Source organism: Balaenoptera borealis (assembly GCF_965194805.1).
Source record: "Balaenoptera borealis genome assembly, chromosome: 6".
In the NCBI taxonomy this organism is placed as follows: Eukaryota; Metazoa; Chordata; class Mammalia; order Artiodactyla; family Balaenopteridae; genus Balaenoptera; species Balaenoptera borealis.
The window spans coordinates 22,215,988-22,238,519 of NC_138863.1; the positions used below are offsets into that span (position 1 = coordinate 22,215,988).

The 22,532-nt window shown below is 38.0% G+C and overlaps 1 protein-coding gene across 1 annotated transcript in view; it reads left to right on the forward strand.

The window, feature by feature from the left end:
* Window positions 1–22,532, forward strand: part of BARD1 (BRCA1 associated RING domain 1) — an 81,594-nt gene that overhangs the window by 22,686 nt on the left and 36,376 nt on the right. Inside the window, exons 4-6 of the mRNA XM_082395856.1 lie at window positions 7,016–7,977; window positions 17,572–17,652; window positions 19,351–19,523. Coding sequence (XP_082251982.1) covers window positions 7,016–7,977; window positions 17,572–17,652; window positions 19,351–19,523 — 1,216 coding nt within the window. The remainder of the gene's footprint in view (window positions 1–7,015; window positions 7,978–17,571; window positions 17,653–19,350; window positions 19,524–22,532) is intronic.

A 22,532-nucleotide genomic window follows, 5' to 3' on the forward strand; every position in this document is an offset into this window, starting at 1 on the left:
GCTTCTGACCAACTGGCTATAGATTGGAAGCTCCCGTCAACTCCTCAGGTTTGAATAATTTGCTAGAGTGACTCACAGAATTCAGGAAAACATTTTACTTACCAGATCACTGGTTTATTATAAAAGGATATACCTCAGGAACAGCCAGGCGGAAGAGATGCACGGGGCCAGGTATGTTGAAGGCGCAAGGGGCTTCCAAGCCCCCTCTGGGTGTGCCGCTCTCCCAGCAGCTTCGCACGTTCATCAACCTGGAAGCTCTCCAACCCTGTTTTGGGGGTTTTTTAATGGAGACTTCTTTACATAGGTATGATTGATTAAATCATTGGCCATTGGTGATTGGCTCAACCTCAATCCCTCCTCTCTTCCTGGAGGTCAGAGCGTGGGACTGCAAGTTCTAACCCTATAATCCGGGTTGGTTCCCTTGGCAACAAGCCCCTATCATTAGGGGCTTTCCAAAAGTCACCTCATTAACATTAACTCAGGTGTGGTTGAAACTGGGGCTTGTTATGAATAATAAAAGACACCCATTTCACCTTTTTCATTGGAGCTATTTTGGGAACTGGGAACACAACTAAGTATAACAAAAGATGCCCCTGTGGTTCATACAGGAAACTACAAGGGTTTTAGGAACTATGTGCCTGGGACAGTGGACAAAGACCAAATATATATTTCTTGTAAATCACAATATCACATATAGTGTGTACTTAGTGAAACTTTTTTTTTTTTAAACATCTTTATTGAAGTATAATTGCCTTACAATGCTGTGTTAGCTTCTGCTTTATAACAAAGTGAATCAGTTATACACATACAATATGTTCCCATATCTCTTCCCTCTTGCATCTCCCTCCATCCCACCCCTCTAGGTGGTCACAAAGCACCGAGCTGATCTCCCTGTGCTATGTGGCTGCTTCCCACTAGCTAGCTATTTTACATTTGGTAGTGTATATATGTCCATGACACTCTCTTACCCTGTCACATCTCACCCCACCCCCTCCCCATATCCTCAAGTCCATTCTCTAGTAGGTCTGTGTCTTTATTCCCGTCTTGCCACTAGGTTCTTCATGGCCTTTTTTTTCTTTTTTTTTTTTTCCTTAGATTCCGTATATATGTGTTAGCATACTGTATTTGTTTTTCTCTTTCTGACTTACTTCACTCTGTATGACAGACTCTAACTCCATCCACCTCATTACAAATACCTCCATTTCATTTCTTTTTATGGCTGAGTAATATTCCATTGTATATATGTGCCACATCTTCTTTATCCATTCATCTGTCGATGGACATTTAGGTTGCTTCCATGTCCTGGCTATTGTAAATAGAGTTGCAATGAACATTTTGGTACATGACTCTTTTTGAACTATGGTTTTCTCAGGGTATATGCCCAGTAGTGGGATTGCTGGGTCGTATGGTAGTTCTATTTGTAGTTTTTTAAGGAAACTCCATACTGTTCTCCATAGTGGCTGTATCAATTTACATTCCCACCAACAGTGCAAGAGTGTTCCCTTTCCTCCACACCCTCTCCAGCATTTATTGTTTCTAGATTTTTTGATGATGGCCATTCTGACCGGTGTGAGATGATATCTCATTGTAGTTTTGATTTGCATTTCTCTAATGATTAATGATGTTGAGCATTCTTTCATGTGTCTGTTGGCAATCTGTATATCTTCTCTGGAGAAATGTCTATTTAGGTCTTCTGCCCATTTTTGGATTGGGTTGTTCGTTTTTTTGTTATTGAGCTGCATGAGCTGCTTGTAAATCTTGGAGATTAATCCTTTGGCAGTTGCTTCATTTGCAAATATTTTCTCCCATTCTGAGGGTTGTCTTTTGGTCTTGTTTATGGTTTCCTTTGCTGTGCAAAAGCTTTTAAGTTTCATTAGGTCCCATTTGTTTATTTGTGTTCTTATTTCCATTTCTCTTAGTGAAACTTTTGAATGTTTACTTAGTGAAAACATATGAGTTCAGTTCATATGAACTGCCAGTTCATATGAAATGCCAGCTCTATCACCAATTAGGTATATAACTTGATGCAAGTTTTATTTTCTATTTGTTTAATTTACCTAAGAAATATAAGAGAACATTCTCTTAGCAACTGATTAAGCAATATAAAAGTGTATAAAGTGTGAAAGTCCCCCCTTCACCCTTTATCCCCCACCAAAAAACACAAAATCTTTTTCAGAGGTACTGTTTTCATTGTTTAACCTTCCTAGTCTTTCTTTTACGAATTCATGAAAATATTTGGACATAAACACAATAGAATTTTTAAAATGTAAATAGGGTTGTGCTACACTTAAAGTGTCTTGGGGATGTTTGCATGTTAATTGACATGTATCACGGCTACATAAGATTTTGTAATATAAATGCTCCGTAGTTAACTGATTTCCAGTGAGTGAACACTGACTTTTTTCCTAATTTGGGCTATTACAAATATGGCTGCAATTAACACACATCTATGTTTGCAGGCAGGCACATGTATGAATATTTTGTATATTTTGTAAGATAGGTTACTGGAGGTAAAGTTGCTTTGTGAAAGAGCATGTGCGTGTAAAATCTGCAAATATTTTATCACATTGCCCCTGAAATTCCTCAGTGCAGTGCTGCATCTTTGATGATACTTGGCAAAGGGCCTATCATGGCTTCCTGCACGTACAGGGGGTTGCGATACAGGAAAGGAGCTCTGAGCTTTGGGGAACTGACTGTTTTTATAGTAAGCAGAAATAGGCGTGCTTTTTTTCCCCTGGGGAGACGCTACTGCATCCCTCACGGTGGCTTGCTGCAAACACAGCCCTGAGAAATGGCCTGGGTAAAAAGCAGCCAGGGCCTTGCCTTCTTGGTACATCTGCAAGAGTGTGTAGGGATGTTTAGGAGCCCGGGCGGCCTGTCTCTTCCAGCATCAGTGTTTTTTCTCTAGGTGCCTTCAGTGGTGTAAGCCAGAAACATATGAATTGTTTTTGTCACCTTCTCCTTTATTCATTTCATCACCAAATCCTGTAAATCTTATCTCCTAAATATTTTTCAAATAATTCTACTTCTTTCTTTTTCTACTATCACCTCCCCAGGCTGTCATCTTCTACTTAGACTCCTATTTCGGCCTCTTAATGATTATTCTTGCATCCACTCTTGCCTTCTTCCGACCTATTCTCCCACACTCAAGCCAAGCGGGATCTTTTAAAAACACAGGTGTAGTCATGCCACCTGATTCATATAAAGCAATTTATTGGTTTTATATTGCTCTTAGCATAGGATCGAAGTCTTTAACATTGCCAGCAAGAACCTGCACGGTCTGGCTATTGCTTTATAGTCTTCATCTTTAAACCACTTTCTTCCTTGGTCTCTCTGCAAGGCAAATATACTGGTTGTCTTTTAGTTACTGAAATATATCATACGCTCTCTTGCTACTGGGCTTTAAGCATTTTATCATCTCTCCCCTGCCTATTTGTTTAGTTAATTAGTAGCCTTTTAGGTTTTGTATTTTACCATTTCTACTGCTACAGTGCTTGTCAGAGCCACTGTGATCTTTCTAGTGGATGATAGCTGTGTAATTGGTCACTGTGTCCATTCTTTTCTTCTAAAGTTCCTTCTCAGTAGCAGCCAGAGTGATCATTCTAAAGCATAAAACATTATTCTCCCTGAATTGAGTCTGAATGAGATCCAGCTTGCTTTAGCTGGATTATGTGATCCCATTAATTTCATTCATTTAGCAGGAGGTATTAATTGAACATCTACTATGTGTTAGACATTGAGTGGACACTGGGGAATGGCAGGGTAGAGATACAAACTTCTGCCTTCCTAGAGCTTCTATTCTGATAGGACGAGACAGACAAGATACAAAAAGAGATGTAAATAAGTAGGAGGTGAGAATTTGTAAATTTAAACAGAGTGTCAGGGATGATCTCACAAAAAATGTGACATTTGAGCAATGACCTGTAGTTGGTGAGAGGGTGAGCCATGCACATATTTGGGGAAGAGGTCTCCAGGCAAAGGGTCAGCAAATGTGAAGGCTTTGAGGCAGAAGCATACCTCGTGTGTTTGAGGAACAACAGGGAGGCCCAGTGGCTGGAATGGTGAGGAAGGAAAGAACAGGATGTGAGATCAGGAAGGAAATGGAGGGTCTGGTTATTTCTGACCTTTTAGACTAAAATTGTGGCTTTTATTAAGAGTCAGATTGACAGTCTTTGGTGGGTTTTAATGACAGGATCTGACCAGTTATAAAAGGACCACTGACTGCTGTGTTGAGAATCGACTTAGAGCGGAGGAGGCAAAGACATCGTCAGGGAGAGCACGAAGGAGGGTGGGGCAGTAATCTAGTGAGACAGTATGGTACCATGGTGGTAAGAGTGGAGGTGCAAAAAGTAGTCAGATTTTGGATGTATTTTTCAGGTAGAGCTGGTAGAACTTGCAATTTGCATACGGGATGTGAGAGAGAGAACAGAGACAAGTTTGACTCTTAAGGGTTTTGTCCTAAGGCATCTGGACCGATGGATATGCCATTTACTGAGATGGGAAAATTGTAGGAGGAGCAAGTTTGGGAGGATGTGGACCAGGAGCCCAGTTTTGGTCATGCTTGGTGTGAGATACTTACTAGGAGTAGACATGCAGGTAGAGTCGTTAAATAGGCAGTTGAATAGTGGAGCCTGGAGTCCAGGGGAGAGGTCTGGGCCGCACTTATACATTTGGAGTTGCCAGTGTATACATAAATAACTGCGTGTATGTTATATATATATATATGATTATTAAGGGAGAGACGGCAGATAAAGTCCTGATCCCTCCCACTTCAGAGGTCAGTGGAATGAGGAGTACCAGCAAAAAAACCCGAGACTGAGCTTTTTATAGAATGCTTCTGCTTACCTGCCTGACTTCATTTCCCTCCATTTTCTGCTCCTTCTACAAGTTCCAGCCACAATGGCATGCTATCCATTGAATATGCTAAACTTGTTCCCATCTTAGGACCTTGGCACTTACTCTTCCTTCTGCTTGGGAAACACTTTCCTAGATCCTTAAGTGGCTGCTTCCCTTTTGTCATTTAGGTCTCAACTTAAAAGTGAGCTCCTTAGAGAGGCCTTTCTTCATGACCTTAGCTGAAGCAGCAGGTGTTTGTGCAGAAGAGTGCTCACTCACAAAATGTCACACCTTGTCTACTTAGGGACAATGGTTATTTTCTTTTTTAAAATTCTACCGAATCTTTGTGTTTTAATTCCTGATTATAAATACGTATTTTTTTTAAAAAACTTTCTTTTATAGTATATAATACATACATCGTAAGTGTATATAACTTGATGAATTTTCACAAACTGAACTTACCCAGAAGAATAAACAGTACTCTAGAAGCCCCTCTCATTGCCTGTTTCCAGTCACTGCCTCCTTTCCCCATAGGGATGATCACTGTTCTGACTTAACACGTTAGGTTAGTTACAGCTGTTTCTATGTTCTCTTTTATATCTGGCTTCTTTTGCTCAAGAGTATGTTTGAGTATATAGTTATAGTTCATTCATTCTTGCTATTTTTCGTTTATATAGCTCGAGGTTATATTAGATGGTACCTGAAGAGTTGTGACTATTATCTTTAATTCCCTAGATTCATTTTGTCTGAAGTAAGTTGAAATCAGGTAGCATAGTCCTTTCAACTTTGTTCTTCTTCAGTGTTGTGTTGGCCATCCAGGTCTTTTGCTTTTCCACATTATAGTTACTTTGCTTTTCCATGCAAATTTTAGGATTAGCTTGTCTATTATTTTTTTAAAAAACATACTGGCATTTTCCTTGGGATTATGTTACAGTCTATAAATCTGTCTGGGAGAATTGACATCTTAACAATAATGAGTATTCCAGTTCATGAACACGGTATGTCTTTCCAATTGTATAGGATTTCTTTCATAAATATTGTTAATTTTCAGCAAGCAGAGCTTGTACATATCTTGTTAGACTTGTACTTAAGTATTTTTTTGGTACTATTACAATCAGTACCAGATTTTTAAAAAATTTCAGTTTACATGTTCATTGTTAGTATACAGAAATACAGTTGCAGTTGAACTTGGTACATTGACCTTGCATTCTATGACCTTGTTACAGTCACCTGTTTTATTAATTTTTTTTAAAAGATTCTCTGGGATATTCTATATAGCCAATCAAGTCAGCTGTGAATAGATACAGTTTTAGATCTTCCTTTACAATCTGTGTATTATCTTTTATTATCTTTTTCTTACCTTGGTGTGCTATCCAGGACTTTCAGTATGACGTTGAATAGGGATGGTGAGAGCAGACATCTTCACCTTGTTCTTGATGACAAGAACAAGATAATAGGAACAAAACAGTAGTTCCAGTCTTTCTTCATTAAGGATGGTACTAGCGGTGTGTAGTTTTGTAGATGTCCTTTATCAGGTTGAAGAAGTTTCCTTTTATCCCTAATGCTGAACCTTTTCAAAAATAATGAATGGATGTCGGATTTTGCCAGATTTTTTTTTTTCTATATCTGTTGAAAAAAGTCACATGGTTTTCTTTTAGTTTGTTGATACAGTGAATTATATTGATTGATTTTCAAGTCTTTTTTTTAAATTAAGCATCAGTTAATAAGTGTTAATTTTTTTTTGACTACTGCTTATTAAATCTCATACCTGCTTATCAGTCTGTTTATTTATTTAGTATAGCTTTTCTCCATGGCTCTTATCACTACCATACAGCAGACTGTATGTTCTACTTATTTATTTGTATATTTTGTCTTTCCCAGTGGAATAAATATACAAATATTTATTTGTATATTTTGTCTTTCCCATGTTTCGTTCCCTGCTGTATCTCCAGCCACTAGAACATTGTCTGAAATAAAGTAGGATTCTGTAAATATTTGTTGAATGAGGATATCTGCTTTCAAGGAGTTCAAAATCTAGGAGGGAAGGAAGAAGTACACAAATAAAAGGTGATACACCTTAGGAGAACTATCAACAAAATTCTTTGGGAGCTCAAGATGGGAGAGATTAAGTCGTAGAGATTAAGTCGTGTAACAGATTTCTTTTCCTTTTTCCTATCAGATTTGAAAGAAGAAACATCTAGGAAAAGTTTATTTAGTGATGCAGAATATAAGAAGAATTCAATAAAAATGTGGTTTAGTCCTCGAAGTAAGAAGGTCAGGTATGTTGTGAGTAAAGTTTCAGTGCAAACTCAGCCTCCTGTGATAAGTGATGAAAATGCTCAGCAGGCCTCCATGTACGAATTTGTCTCTACAAGCCCTCCAGTGGATGTTTCTGAGAGGGCTAAGAAGGCTTCCACAAAATCTGGAAAAAAACAGAAAAAGAAAACTTTGGCTGAAATCAACCAAAAATGGAATTTAGAGGCAGAAAAAGAAGATGGTAAACTTGACTCCAAAGAGGAATTTAAGGAAAAGCTAGTATCCTTCTGTAGCCAACCATTTGTTATTGCTAGTCCGCAGATAAATGGTAAAACAGACTTACTAGCAAGTGGCTCCGTAACAGAATCTGAATGTTTTAGAAGCTTAACTGAAGTCTCTTTACCATTGGCTGAGCAAATAGAGTCTCCAGAAATTGAGAGCAGGAATGAAGAAGTGACTCCTGAGAAGACTCTCTGTGAAAACGATCTTACATCTAAGAAATCCTTGCCATCAGGTCATATTGGGAAACATGGGCGTCGCAACAGACGTTCCAGTCCTGTTTCTAAGAGATGTAGAAGCAGCAGTCCGAGCACCAGTGGAAATTCAGTTAAGCAAACAGTGCTCTCAAAAAACGTGCCATTGCCTGGATGTTCTTCACCACCTTCAAAGGAACTTACAGTTGGTGACACACTGAGGAGGAAAAGCAGTAATATATTAGATGAATCCATTAACCTCTCACCAGGTACGCCCCCTTCTACACTGAATAGTCCAAGTTACAGACGAATGATGTGTAGTCCCTCAGCAATGAAGCTCTCGCCCAGTAGTCTTATGGCTATGAAAAGAAATCATCGAGGAGAGACTTTGCTCCATATTGCTTCAATTAAGGTAGGATGCTTACTCGAAAATACAACTTCAGAATGAGACCCAGTATAAAACAGTTTCTTTGGAGTTTGTGGAAAATGATATAAGATTACTAGGCTAATTAACCTAACCAGATGTGATACTCCCTGTGAACCAGAGAAGCAAAAATTCATAAGGACTGTATCCCTACCTCAGAGCAGTGGCCCCTGGTCCTGAGGAGCGTGATCTTGCAGGAGAAAACCAGTATTTCCGTATTTCAGCTTCAGCTTTGCCAAGCGCTTTTATTTTCGTCTATTCCATAATGTTTTTTTTTCAGTTTTCACCATTTTGTTTACCCATTCTTCTCATGCTTTATGGATATAGACAGACAACTGCCAAGTTACTGCTGGCAACACATCTTTATTACCTAACTTCAGAGCTCAGGGGCAGTGTGAGAGGGGATGAGCTTCTGTATTGTTGACACTCCTAGTGGGTACTGCCGGGATCTGGGAGGTTGCAAGACGTGGTCTGTACATTTCTCCAGTGACCTGAAAATTTGATTGTCAGAAATGGCTCCTGTGGTTCACCATAAAGGGGCTTCTCTGGGGCCCACAGTCAGCCCATTCCTTTTACTAGCCTATTCACTGAGTTACCTTTGTTGCCTCTACACCTGGGATGCGGCAGTGTTCATTTTCCGGAACCTGGCTAGTTTGCCGAGCATGTGGTGTACGTGCTTGCAGTGGTTAATCTTTGAAATTGACGCAAGTGCTGCACGTAGAGGGGAGCAGTTAGCATCATAGCTTTATAGACTTTGGTCTGTGAATCCATGCAAGTGTTATGAAAATACAATATGGGAGAGATTACTACTAAATTAGCATAGCTTTTATGATCTTTCAGTAAATTTACGGGGAAACCCTTGGGTCCTTTGCATGGATAAGGAACTTTGGGAGGTCTGGAAAGAGCCCCTTGAGACCCTGAACATGAAGCTGGTGAGCAACATAAAGTGTCTGGGAAGAACATGGAGTAGGCATTGAGTCCAGGGATTTCTGTATTTTTCTGTGGAGAAAGGGAAAAGCACAAAAGTGAGTTTCTTCCAACGCTTTTTTTTTTCTTGCTTTATCTTCCAATAAATGATGAATGTAGGATCTCTACGCCTGATGCCAGTAAGGGGAGAACCTGCCACATGACTACTTTCTAGGCATTTCGTATCCTTTGAACAACTTGAATTTTTGGAGTTGGCTCTGGTTACGTTTTAGTCTGATTTTTGCAAAGCATGATTTTAAAAAGCAGACTATATTTTTTGTCCTCTTTGTTTTATTTATATATATGTGTTTGTGTGTGTATTATATAATATATAAGGTATAATAATCCTAACATTATAATGTTATTAATGCTTCATAGATATAAGTAGCTAGCATAATAATAAATATTTTTTGTTCATTTTTCTGGCTAATACATACATGTAGACTGCTTTAGTTTCTACATTTTGCTTACTGGGAATTATTTTCAGACCAGCAGTTAAGCATCTGCTTTCATTGGTAGAGAATTTTTCACTCAGTCGTAAGAATCATTTATCTTTATTAGTGAGGATCTCTAGGACCTAGAGTCTAGGCCATGGTTTGGCAAATCTTTCTTAAAGGGGCAATTAGAGTAAATATTTTCGGCTTTTTAGGAATATAGTCTTAACTATTCAACTCTGATTTAGTGCAAAAGTAGTCATAGATAATATGTAAACCAATAAAACTTTACACATGAAATTAGGTGTCGGGCCTACAGGCTATAGTTTATCTGTGCTTGGCGTAGGCTGTGGAAAAAAGCCCAGTGGAATCTTAAGACAGGAAAAAATGGTGCCATGATGCCATCTTGGTGAATTTTCTCCATTGATATGTTCAAGATTGCTTCAATACAAGTTTTGTCAGATTGTCATTTTACTTAGCAATTGTCTTGCCAGAATTAGAATTACTCATTTTGATTCTCTTGAACTTATCAAATACTATACTGTCATTCATTGGCAGATTCTGATATAGTACATTTAAGAAAAGTTAATTGATTTCTATTGTTTTTTAAAATGCCTATTTAACAATAATGTTCTCTTTTACAAATTTATTATAAGTTGAATGCATGTCCCCATCTCAGCTTGATTTTAATAATCAAACAAATACTTGAAGAAAAATCAAAGGATTTATCAGTATATTTATCCTTTTATAAATAGTATTCATTTCATTTTCTATCCTAATTTTTTTGTTTGCAACCAAGAATGAATAATCTGTGCCTACTTGAAAACCAAATGCTGCAATCCTGCTGTCTTGTTTATGCTTTGTATCCACCTACTTCAAAAAAGGATTTGAGGTGGCTCTAAAGTTAAAGCTACAGTTGGCCTTTGAACAAGGCAGGGATCAGGAGTGCTGACCTCCACATAGTTGAAATCTTCGTGTAACTTTTGACTCTTAAAAAAGTTAACTACTAATAACCTACTGTTGACTGGAAGCATTATTGATAAAACAAAGTCGATTAACACATATTTTGTATATTATATGTATTATATACTGTATTCTTACAGTAAAGGAAGCTAGAGAAAAATATTAAGAAAATCATAAGGAAGAGAAAATACATTTATGGTACTGTACTGCATTAATTAATTAATTAATTAATTAATTAATTAATTAGGGCTGTGTTGGGTCTTCGTTTCTGTGCAAGGGCTTTATCCAGTTGTGGCGAGCGGGGGCCACTCTTCATCACGGTGCGCGGGCCTCTCACTGTCGCGGCCTCTCCCGTTGTGGAGCACAGGCTCCAGACGCGCAGGCTCGGTAGCTGTGGCTCACGGGCCCAGTTGCTCTGCGGCATGTGGGATCTTTCCGGACCGGGGCACAAACCCGTGTCCCGTGCATTGGCAGGCGGATTCCCAACCACTGCGCCACCAGGGAAGCCCTGTACTGCATTTAGATAGCATAAGTTTACGTCATCTGTTCATAAGATGAATTATCTGTCAGTACATGCATCAATGTTGTCTTATATGATACAAAACACTGTAGTCGGTATATGTATTACTAACACTAGACATCAAAAATGAAAAGCTATTGTGAAAGAGAAAGTCATATTTATTTACAGGTATAATGATTGATGCATTGATAAGAAGCAGCAATATGATTGCTTTATGGTAGACTAGTGTAATTGATAGAGTTGCATCACTGTAGCCTAGCTATATACTATAAATGAATCATAAAATTTTATGGCCTAAGTATTACAGTCATATTCATATTACAGTATTGGAAACATCGTTACGTTTTTTTAAAAACCACTTACCTGTGATGATAGGCTGATGGGCAGTTTCTCCAATTACAAGAGAGAGGCATGCTGTACAGAGAGGCATCTTGTATGGTAACGTAATTCTGTGAGAGCCAAGGTATAAAACAGTAAGAAGACTAACACGTTATTAATTTTATATTAAATATCACCTTATGTCTTTGTAAGGATAAACTATTATCTACGTATATTTTATGCATTCATGACATAACTAACTTTTCTTAATTTTTTTGATAGTTCTGTGCTACCTGGATTGTCTGCAAGTTTTTTCAAATTGTTGCAAATCTTCCAAAAACTTTCCGATATATTTATTGAAAAAAGTGTGTGTCTAAGCAGACCCGCACAGTTCAAATCTGTGTTGTTCAAGGGTCAGCTGTACTATAACATGGAACGAGGAGCAGGGAAAAGGAAAGAGTTACTGCAGCTGAGTCATGAATACAGACCTGATAACTTTGCAGGTAGCCAGAACAAATGAGGTTTTTTGCTGTCTAAGGTAGATTTTGTTGTTGTTATTGTAGTTGTTATTTTCCCCTGAAACATCTTGTAGACATGCAATGTCCACATTTTCCATGTTTCCCCCAGATCCTAAGTGTGCACTGTTGCACTGCGCGTGCCTGGTGGATGCGCTGAGGGCAGAGAGCCCCACGGTAGTTCTACTCTTCTGTTGGGCTAGTTAGCTTCCCTTGCTACAGTGATGGCTTTATAGAATGATCTTTGAACTTGGTCACGTCATTAATAAAATTCTTTAATATCTTGCCCCAGACCTACCTCTGGGCATCTTTGTTGGCCATAGCTATCACCCTAGTGGAAGCTACCTGTATTTTCTTGTCCTGACCACTTGAAATAGCTTCCTATTGCTGTCATAACAACTTTCCACAAATTTAGTGAGTTAAAACAAGGCAAATTTATTTTCTTACAGTTTTGTAGGCCAGAAGTCTGGTATGAGTCTCACCACACTAAAATCAGTTCGTTGGCTATGCTACTTTCTGGAGACACTAGGAGAGAACCCGTTTCCTTGCTTACTTGGGTTGTTGGCAGGAACTGTGTACTTCCTTCTGGTTGTAGGACTGAGATCCTGTTTTCTTGCTGGCTTATAGCTGAGGGCCCTTCTCAGGTTCTAGAGACTGTCACATTCCTTGGTGCGTGGACCTCTTCCTCTGGATTCAGAGCGGGCAGCAGCAGGTGGAGTCCTGGCATTCCATCCTTCTGCCCCAGCCAGGAAGAGTTCACTGCTTTTAAGGACTCATGTGATTAGATGGGAGCCACTAGGACAGTGCAGGATAATCTTCCCCACCTCCAGGTCTGTACACTTAATCACGTTGCAGAGTTCCTTTTGTTGTGTAAGGTAACATAGTCACACGTCCCTGGGGATTAGAACGTGGACATTGTTGGTGGCAGTGTGGGTGTTGTCAGTTTTCATCCACATCACTGAACTACCTTCTCAGCTTTTCCTCTGTACTTAGTGCACTCAGTGCTCTGTATAACAGCCAGAGTCATCTGACCAAAGTCATAACTTGTCTTTTCTGCGCTGCCCTACCAATAACTTCCCGGCTCACTTAAAATAAAATCCACAGTCCTCCTTATGGCCTATACAGACCTCTGCTCAGATGCCACCTCTTCAGAGAGACTTTTCTGAACTTACCTAAAATAGCAGTCTCTGCCATATGCTTAGCTTGTTTTGTTTTTCTTCCTATTATTATTTCTTGGCATCATTATTGTAGATCTCTTTGTTTCCTGTCTTTCTCTTTAGAATGAGAGCAAGAGTTGTTTGTTCAGTGTTCTGTCTTCAGTGTCTAGAACATTGCCTGGTATGTAATAGATTGATATTTGTTGAATAACTGAGTGATTTTCCCACTTAGCCATGATCTGAACCCTCTTCTTCTGACACTGAACTTTAATGCTACCAATACTTGGCACATGTTCTTTTTTCTGCCTCTTATATCCTTTCCTCCGCATCTTTCCCTTTTCCCTAATGATCCTTTGTATCTAACCTTCAAAATCTAGCTTATAGCCTGCCTTCTGAATCAGTCTTTTTCAGAATTCCCAGAGTTGGTTTTTCCTCTATGGTGACATTGTTTTGTTTGCATTTATATGTTTTTAGCTTTCTGTTTATTATATGACTCCTCAATTTGACTTTGTGGTTATGTGGAGTTTATTCCCCATTTAAAATGTAATTTCAAAATGTGGGTAATAACTTCATGCTTCAAAAATAAGAATAAAAGTACTTACAGTGGAAAGGCTCACTCCCATTTCTGTCCTCAGCCACCCTCTTGCTGAACAAGCCCTTTCTTGCTTTCTTGTGTATCTTTTGTGAATTTCTTTACACAAATATAAGTAAATGCTTTCCATATTAGTACACACTTTCTGTACATTCTGTTGTAGCATAGCGTTCCATGAATTTTTATTATTCTACTGGTCCCTTACTGATGGATGCCTGTGTTTCCATTGTTTTGCTTTTATAAACTGTGCTGCAGTGAGCAATCTTTGTTTCACATGTGAGCAGGTATATCCTTAGGATAAGTTCCTAGAAGTGGGACTTTTGGGTTAATGTAAAGCATCTGTTAACCTTATTTATCTTGAAACGGTCCATACTTGGCAGTAGAAGGCTCTTATTAAATATCCAGACTGCCTAAATACAAGGCTGCCTGAATGTAGACAGTTACTATATCATCAGCAGATAATGTTTATGTTCTCAGTTCTCAGATCCTTTTCTCCTCAGGATCATGGGCTTATAGGCCAGCCAGCTAGTTTTTGGACATTCAGTGACATTTGAATGCATACCTTAGACAGGATTATTTTTGAATTCTTTATTTATACATTTATTTTCTTACACTATGGAATTTCAAGCAGTATATTTATTAATACTGTGTCTGGGATGTTGTGAGTATCCTTATTCAACCAGAACAAAAGTTGAGATTCACTGTGCTCTCTTCACGCCCCCATGTTTGTACTTGAATATCTATGTCATCTATGGCTAAAGTGATTTTGAGAACATGATGTTATAAACAAGAGATTTTACGAGGAAATGTTATGCCTACATAGAAACTAAGATAAACACTCATTGTTTATTCTTCTGATTTAATAAGAAGAATCTTAGTATTTGACATTTCATTATACAGAGAGAAAAATTTGGTTTGTTATTCTGTTTTTTCACCTTTGCTTGAGAATTTGTTGATGCTGGAATAAACCGCCCCAAAGTTCTCTAGCACAGATTCTTCAAATGGTAATGATTACTCATAATTCATTGCCATAGCAGTGAATGTATTAGAAATAGAAGAATGACTTGAAGTTGACATGCCATGATGTATTTAAGGTGCAGACATAATAGATAATATTTTGAAGGCAACTTACAAGGGATGGTATGCCTAACATAACAAAGGTGATGAGGATCTTTTAGGTAGAGAGAAAATCCCCTGTGAGGCATCTCCTTTAGGGTTTGACTTAGTAACCATTCATTATACCTTAAGGTAGTCATGTTATATTGTGTGTAAAATCATGTTATTACTTATCCTCCATACTGGCTTCCTCAGACAATAACAAAGGACTCAAAAGCAAACTGGCATCTGTGATATTTTCAAGATTTCAATTTCTAGAGCACCTCTTGGAGTCAGTCTCCATTTTTCCCTTTGTCACCCACCATCTTTGTAATACCAATAACTTACTGTCACGATGGCTAGGTTGTCCAAGTCATCTGTGAAATTATTTTATTCAGTAAATAACTAAGACACCCAGAAAATGTTTAATAAACTTTAGAGCTCCGTTCCAGACGACTAAACTTTTTTTTTTTTTTTTAACAACACCTAGTTGCTAAAAGGAGAAATTTTAGGTACCTGGTTAGTTCATTTATGTGGAAAAGCTTAACTGTTTGGGTAAGTCATCATTATTGTACTTAATTGTAATGTCCTGTACTATTTTTATAAAAATATTTATTCTTAATAGTATTTTAAAAGAGCTAACCTTTATAAGGAAAAAGAGTTTTATTTGTGTGTGTGTGTATTTGTTTTTGGAAAGTTAACTTATACTACTGCCATATGCATGTATGAAGAATATTTCCTTTGAATGAAAGGTTAGCAATAAGAAAATTCAATGTGACACTCATGTTCCCTTATTTTCAGCCTTTAAGGTTTTATTTGAAAACACCGAGTCTGTTTAAAATTTTTTATAAGCCTTGGTAAATACTTTTTTCTTAGATGGTTTTTTCCCCCCTTGTGGTTTTAAGAGAATCTCAATTATTCTTTTAAGTTGTGAGAAGCCTAAAAGTGAGTGCTTATTACTCAGAAAATATTCTGTTTGAGAAGAAAGTAATTTAAAGAAATCAGAAGCAGAAGTTAATTTGTTTCCTGGAAACTTTATATTGGTTCAAGCTTATGCAGTTACTGTGGACCCTATCTAATTATCATAATTTTATTTATGTGCATGACATTAAATTTACATAAAGTAGAAGGAGAAAATATGACAAACTTTTAAGTACTAGGGAGGAAAAAGCAGATCGGGTATAAAAAGCAAGCAATTTGCAAATCAGCTATACATTTCAGGGAAGTATAGGGGTAAAATGTTAACAGAAGACACCTTTGATAATATGAAGAGGTGACATGAAAGAAAAATACCACTGGCTAGCAACCTGAAAAGAGATTCTGCTTTTAGCTTCTAAATTGTCACTAATTGTCTCTGTGACTCTTCCATGGGACTCTTCCATTCCACAGTTGTGTTTATATTATTTTACAGGCTTCTTTAGGTTAATATGTTTTTGTGATTGCCATGTAGAATTAGATTGAGGACATTTTTGAGAAGGTTTACATGTATTTTTTTGTGGATACTTCATTTTGAAGGTCAGGAATGTGTGTGGTTCTGGCAGTTCATCTGCCCCAATATTCATGGGATCGTTTAAAAAAAATCAAATTTGTATCTTGACAGATTTTCCTGAGCTCATTTGGAACTGACTTGAATATAGTGCAAAAGTCGCTAAGTGTTATGTTAACTTGCGCTAGAGGTGTAGAATTTGTACCTCTAAGGAACTATGGGAAATATTTTTTTTATTGGAAGTGGGGCATTTGATTTGAAACATATAGAATACTTGTTTTTTTAGGCCCATTTAATATTTAAGGTCATTTTGCTAATTTAGAATCTTAAAAATATATGTTGTATGCGGGTTTGTTTTTTTTTAGAAAACTGAGTAAGCTACCATTTTAAGGTTTGCTGTATTTGAGAGGTAGTCTGAAACAATCCAATACAAGCAAATGTTACTGTATTTAGGGGACTTAGTGACTTCTACATTTTTCAAACCAATAGGGAAAAACTCATTTCAGAAGAGTGCTGGGGCTGGGAGTGGTAGGAGAGAGGAGATGTCCTTCTCCCTAAAGAAGCTCTTCTCAAAACACAACATTGGGGCTTCCCTGGTGGCGCAGTGGTTGAGAGTCCGCCTGCCAATGCAGGGGACACGGGTTCGAGCCCTGGTCCAGGAAAATCCCACATGCCGCCGAGCGGCTGGGCCCGTGAGCCACAATTACTGAGCCTGCGCGTCTGGAGCCTGTGCCTCGCAACAAGAGAGGCCGCGACGGTGAGAGGCCCGCGCACCGCGATGAAGAGTGGCCCCCGCTTGCCACAACTAGAGAAAGCCCTCGCACAGAAACGAGGACCCAACACAGCCATAAATAAATAAATAAATAAATAAAAAAGATATCTTAAAAAAAACAAACAAAGAAACAAAAAACACAACATTGGCATGTATAACTTTTGTCATATGTAACTTTTATTTATTCAGCCTTTTTCAGAGTAAGCTGTCAGTTATTTTGGAGAAAATAAGCTTTGCTTTTGCCTAAAAAATATCTTTGAGCAAATAAAGTGAATATAAACTAAATTAATATCTCGAGGATAAGTGGATTAACTGCCAGTAAGACAACAGTTTTTGGCTTTCTAACATTGGTTTCACTGAGCAGCCCTCTTGGCTTTAATTTTGTTTTAAACGGAAATCAGAAACCATTTTCATGTATGCTCAGAAAGGATGTTTTTCACAAACGAAATGGTGACTTTAAAAACTTCATTTTGATCAGGTGATCTTTGGCTAGTGTCCTTGGTATTTTGAAATGAATTTTGATACAGGTTGCTAATAGCAGAGATTTTGTACTCTGTATTCAGTGATGGACCACATGGCTTTGATGAGTTGGCACCTCAGAACAACCCATGCATACATAGCTTACTATTTATTGACTCATGAGCAATAGGCATAGAAGAGAGAAGATTTAAATTTTATCTTGAAGATAAAATCTTAAATCTTAATTTTTTTTTTCTTTCCTTGATGATTTTTAATTTCTTTCTACCTTTTCATTTTTCTACTAGGGTGACATACCTTCTGTTGAATACCTCTTACAAAATGGAAGTGACCCGAATGTTAAAGACCATGCTGGATGGACACCATTGGTAGTTTTCTAGTTGTTTGTTTTTATTATCATTCTGTTTATGTTTTATAGTTATTATAGTTTATAGTTATGTAGTCATCTATATATCATCCTCTACCACCTATACAATCTCTTTGTAATCTGAAGAACTTATATTTTCAACAAATAAGAGTAAATGATTATGTTTTGTCTAGCTTTTCTGTTGTGATGGGTGAAAAATTGGCTACCTTTTGACTGACTACATTTAGATTTGAGAATCCAGTTACACCATATTGCTGAATTTAGCTCATTTATGGAGAGGTAACTGCTACAGCTGACATCAGGCTCCATTCTGCAGCATTGCATGTCATTGGAACCACATTTCTTGGAACAAAGAGAGGTCAGAGGAACTGGGTGTAGGAATGTATCACAAGGCAGTGATTCTTATTGAGGATCTGTCTTAGGCTGACTTATACCCTATCCAGGGTATAACACACAGAGGCAGTAGAAATCTTTGCTCATGTTAAACATTTTTTAAAGTCTTTGCTTATTATTACTAAAAAAAAAAACTGTGAAGGATAGTCTGGAAAAAGAATGGTACAAATACATGGGAACAAGTGCTATATCGGCTAATTACATTAGGACAGTAGCATGTGGCTTGAATGCAGCCATAGAAGTGTTAAGAGATGAGGTGGATGCCCTTATTCTGTGAACTGTAAATTCACAGAAATAGAGAGAGTCTCATTAGAACAGGTGCAAAAAGGTTTTAAATTTGTGTATAATGACTTCTCCTTGCCAATTTTTTAAGCTGGGAGTGTTTAGTCTGGATCAGAGTCACTTTGTTGTTTGGACTCCACAGGCTGGCTAACCTTTTCAAGGAATGGTTAATTTTTCTTTTAAGCCACTAAGGCAAACTGTAGTAGAAGTTGGTGAGTGATTTAGAGGACCTGATGCCTTATTTGGATTCCTTTCTCCTAGAAATAGACCTACAGACATTTGATGTGGTATATCGCCTATTAAGATTTCAATGTATGTACTTAAAAAGTATGGCATGCCAGAGGTTTATTAGAATAATACAACATAGTGGCATTGTTAGCAGATCATTAAACATAAGGAAAGATGTGCATGTAAAGCATCTTTGAACATTCATTCAGTAAGCTCTTTTTGAGTGCCTACTCTGTGTTTTTTCTGTTATCATTGGCACCAGCCATACAGTATCTGTAGCTTCAGCAGTTGGAGAAGCTTTTCTTGTAAATACTCTAGGATATTCACTTTGTTAGGCGCTTATATATACATGCAGGTGCACCGCTTCGCTTATGGCTAAGCCCCTGATTTGGTGAGTTCTATTCAGCCTTGGAGGATTTCAGATTTTATGCATGATCTGGTTGTTAAATATTTTCTATGTTTTTTTTTTTGTCTTGTTTTAAATTTCTTACTGTAGAACAATTTAGGAGCCATAATTGGCCCAAAGCTATATTTTCTTCCAAATTAAGAGAGCTTGACCCAAGGCTCAAATGAAAAAAATCTTTTTCCATGAATTGCATAAATCTTGATCGCCATGCATCTTACCATAAAGACTATTAATAGTGGCTTTTACTCTGTCAACAACTTATGGTTTAGTACGAGTATTTAGGTAAGAACCAATTTACTGATTGAGGTTCACATTTATTTTTCTGAAGTGTGGTTTTGTTATGATACTGTTCATTGCTCTTCCTCATCACTCTTCTTTTTCTTTAATTAGCACGAAGCCTGCAATCACGGGCACCTGAAGGTGGTGGAATTGCTGCTCCAGCACAAGGCGTTGGTGAACACCACTGGGTATCAGAACGACTCACCTCTTCACGACGCAGCCAAGAACGGGCATGTGGATATAGTCAAGCTGTTACTCTCCTATGGAGCCTCCAGGAACGCCGTGTAAGTAGTTCAACTTAAAAACTGTTTTTTTCACTGACTTATTCTTGAGTCAAGGTCTGTGATGAAACAGACTTTACTACCCAAGTTGATGGCTCTGTTTTCTTTCACAACTAAATTTAGATGTGGCCATTATATTCTGGATTTAAAATCAGCATTCATGCCCTTTTCCTTTATGATACTTACATATTTGAGGGAGATTTGCTCTTTTAATTCAGAAACAGTTGTCAAGTTAACTTTGGAAGCTTTGACTTTCTGGAAAAATTCACTTAGTTTTTATATTATATAAAGTGATTCATACTTATTAATAAGGCAAGAATTAGAAGCATATAACTACTTTGTATGCTTCCCAATACTTTAGAATTGTTTTAAATATTCTGTGCCTTTTCTCCTTTTTTTTTTTTTGCATATTTAGTGTAACCACAGTTAAAATATGTAAGAATTCAGATGTTAGGCAAGTGCAGTCAAATTATTTCTTAGATTTTTTTACATCATTCAAATGAGCTCTGGGTAAATTGTTTTGCAGTGTTAGGGCAGAGACACACATTAGTGAATGCTGGCGGCTGCATTTTAAAATTGCTGTTGTCAAGAGTGTCACAAGCAAATGCTGTATGTGGATTTTATATCTTTAATCTCTAACTTGGTTCATGTCTCCCTATATCTTATTTTACTCTTTTCAGTTAATGAGGTAGTTGAAATGAAAATGCAAGAATTGCCTCTCTGTGCCAGCATTACTTCTACAGGTTTGGAAGGAGCACACAGAAGTCAGGACTTAATGCTGGTTACAGAGGCAAATAAGGATTACAAAATGCAGAGCTTCTAGGTTGTAATTTTTTTATAGGTAATCATATAATGTAATTGAAAAACAAGTTAATAACACAGGAATGTACCATACCTTGGTGCTGTTAGTTTTGGTAAGTGTTTTTAATATCCTTTATTTCCCATCACATGTAATAAGATAGGGCAAGCTCAGGGAATACATATCTTATATTTTTAAATTTTTCTGTTTTTTTACGTACACACACATACACGTACATGGTATGTGTTCATGTATGTGTGTGTGTGTGTGTATATACATATATATACATATCTAACAGATATGACCCTCCTGTGGGCATAGCAGTCCATTTGATAGAGCAAGTGGTTGCTTGGGTCAGGTGAAACAGAATAGTTTCTATTCATGGGTTCTTAAATCAGCCATGACTACTCTAATGAATGGAGCACTGGTCAGGGCATTAGGGATTCCAGCTTTTATTTGTGACTCCATTATTGACTTTATAGCCTCAGGCAGGTTAGTTTCTGTGCCTTGGTGTCCTTACCTATAAAACATGGGTGATGCCGGCTGCTTTTCTATTTCTTCAGAGCACAGTGAGGATTAATGAGCCAAAACACAGGACCTGTCTTATGGTGTGTACACCATGATTCTTCGCTACATTGTGAAGCTCATTAATACCCAAGATGAGGGCCTGAGACAGTGAGCGGGTCTGCCTTCACAGGTGCCTTCTCAGATAGCTGTGTTGGTCTCAATAGGCTTACATAGTGAAGTGGCAGTTTTAGGTACATCGATAGCCCAGCATGTCCAGTAGATCTTTCTGCACTCATGAAAATGCTCCATATCTGTGCTGGGCACTCAGTAGCTACTAGACATCTGTTACTATTCAACACTTGAAATGTGGCTATTGCTACTGAGGAAATAAAATTTAAAATGTATTTTAATTAATTTAAATAGTCACATATGCCAAGTGGCTACTGCATTCCAGAGAGCTGGTTGATATAGTTAGGATAGTAGGGAAGGAAGGTTTATTTGGTGACAGAAGTTGGGAATGATGTTGGATAGAGGATAGTAAGGCAACTATAGGGCAAATGCAAGAGTCGATTTAATCTTGGGTATAACAGGGTGGGAGCTGTTTCTAAACATCCTTATTTTGTGGACTATTGGTCATTATACTTAAGTATTTTCTGTGTTTTCTGCTTTCTGTTTTATTTTGTGGTAGTTGTTGTTGACCTGATTGGCTTTGCCATTTACTAACTGGTTTCCTTTTCAGATTACTTTTCATAAAGCAGCCCGAGAACTTTAAAAATATGCAATTCTGGTCAAATGACTTACTTGCTTAAAACCCTTCACTGGCACCTCTTAATGTTTTTAAAATAGAAGTCAGACTTCAGAACATGGTTTGTGGGGCCCCAGACGGTCTGGCTCTCCTCATCCCTCCAGCCCCGTCTCTCCGCAGTTCCTCCTGTTCCCCTTCTCCTTCAGCCTTTTTTTGCACTAGTGTTTCTAAATTTTTATTTCCTTAAAATGTGCCAAGCTGTTTTGCTTCCTAACCTTTAAATATGCTTTCCCTTTTTCTGGAGTATTCGTTTTTGGTGGTCAGTTTCTCATTCTTTGGGTTTCATCTTAGGTATCATTTCTTTTTGGCTGGCTTTCCCGAATCCTTTGTCTGTATGTGACGCTTCCTCCCAGTCACAGACCAGAGGTGGTGGTGCCTCTGCCTCTTACTATCTTCTCATTAGGTAGTATGCGCTAGGTACCAGGGATCGTGCCTGCTCTCCCAGGCCCTGCCGAGTGCCTAACGTAGTCCGTACCCACATTTATTTGTAGAGTGAATTGGTAAGTGTTCCAATGCATAAAAAGATGGTATATTTTTTCCTCTCTTGATAAAAGGGGCTGATGAGCTGAAAATAGGAATTGCTTCCCTCTGCTCCCAACTTGACTGTAATTGTGAAGAGAATGTCTAAAACCAGGTTTCCATAAGCTGCACCTTGTCTAGGCCGGTAGAATGGGTTCCTGGTAGATGTCAGGGTAAATGATGTGAGCTCCCTGAGCAGAATTGTTAGTCTCTTGCCCATTAGGCATCCATGTTACCTTTTGTGGGATCGCAAAATAATTTCCCAAAGTAATTCCTCCAGCCTTGGCATTTTTAAGGTCTATTTTTCTTTCTGCCAGTGTTCTGGCTATTTTCTTTCTAGAGTTAAGTACTTCCAGGTGAGAATAGGTGACGTTTGTTCCTG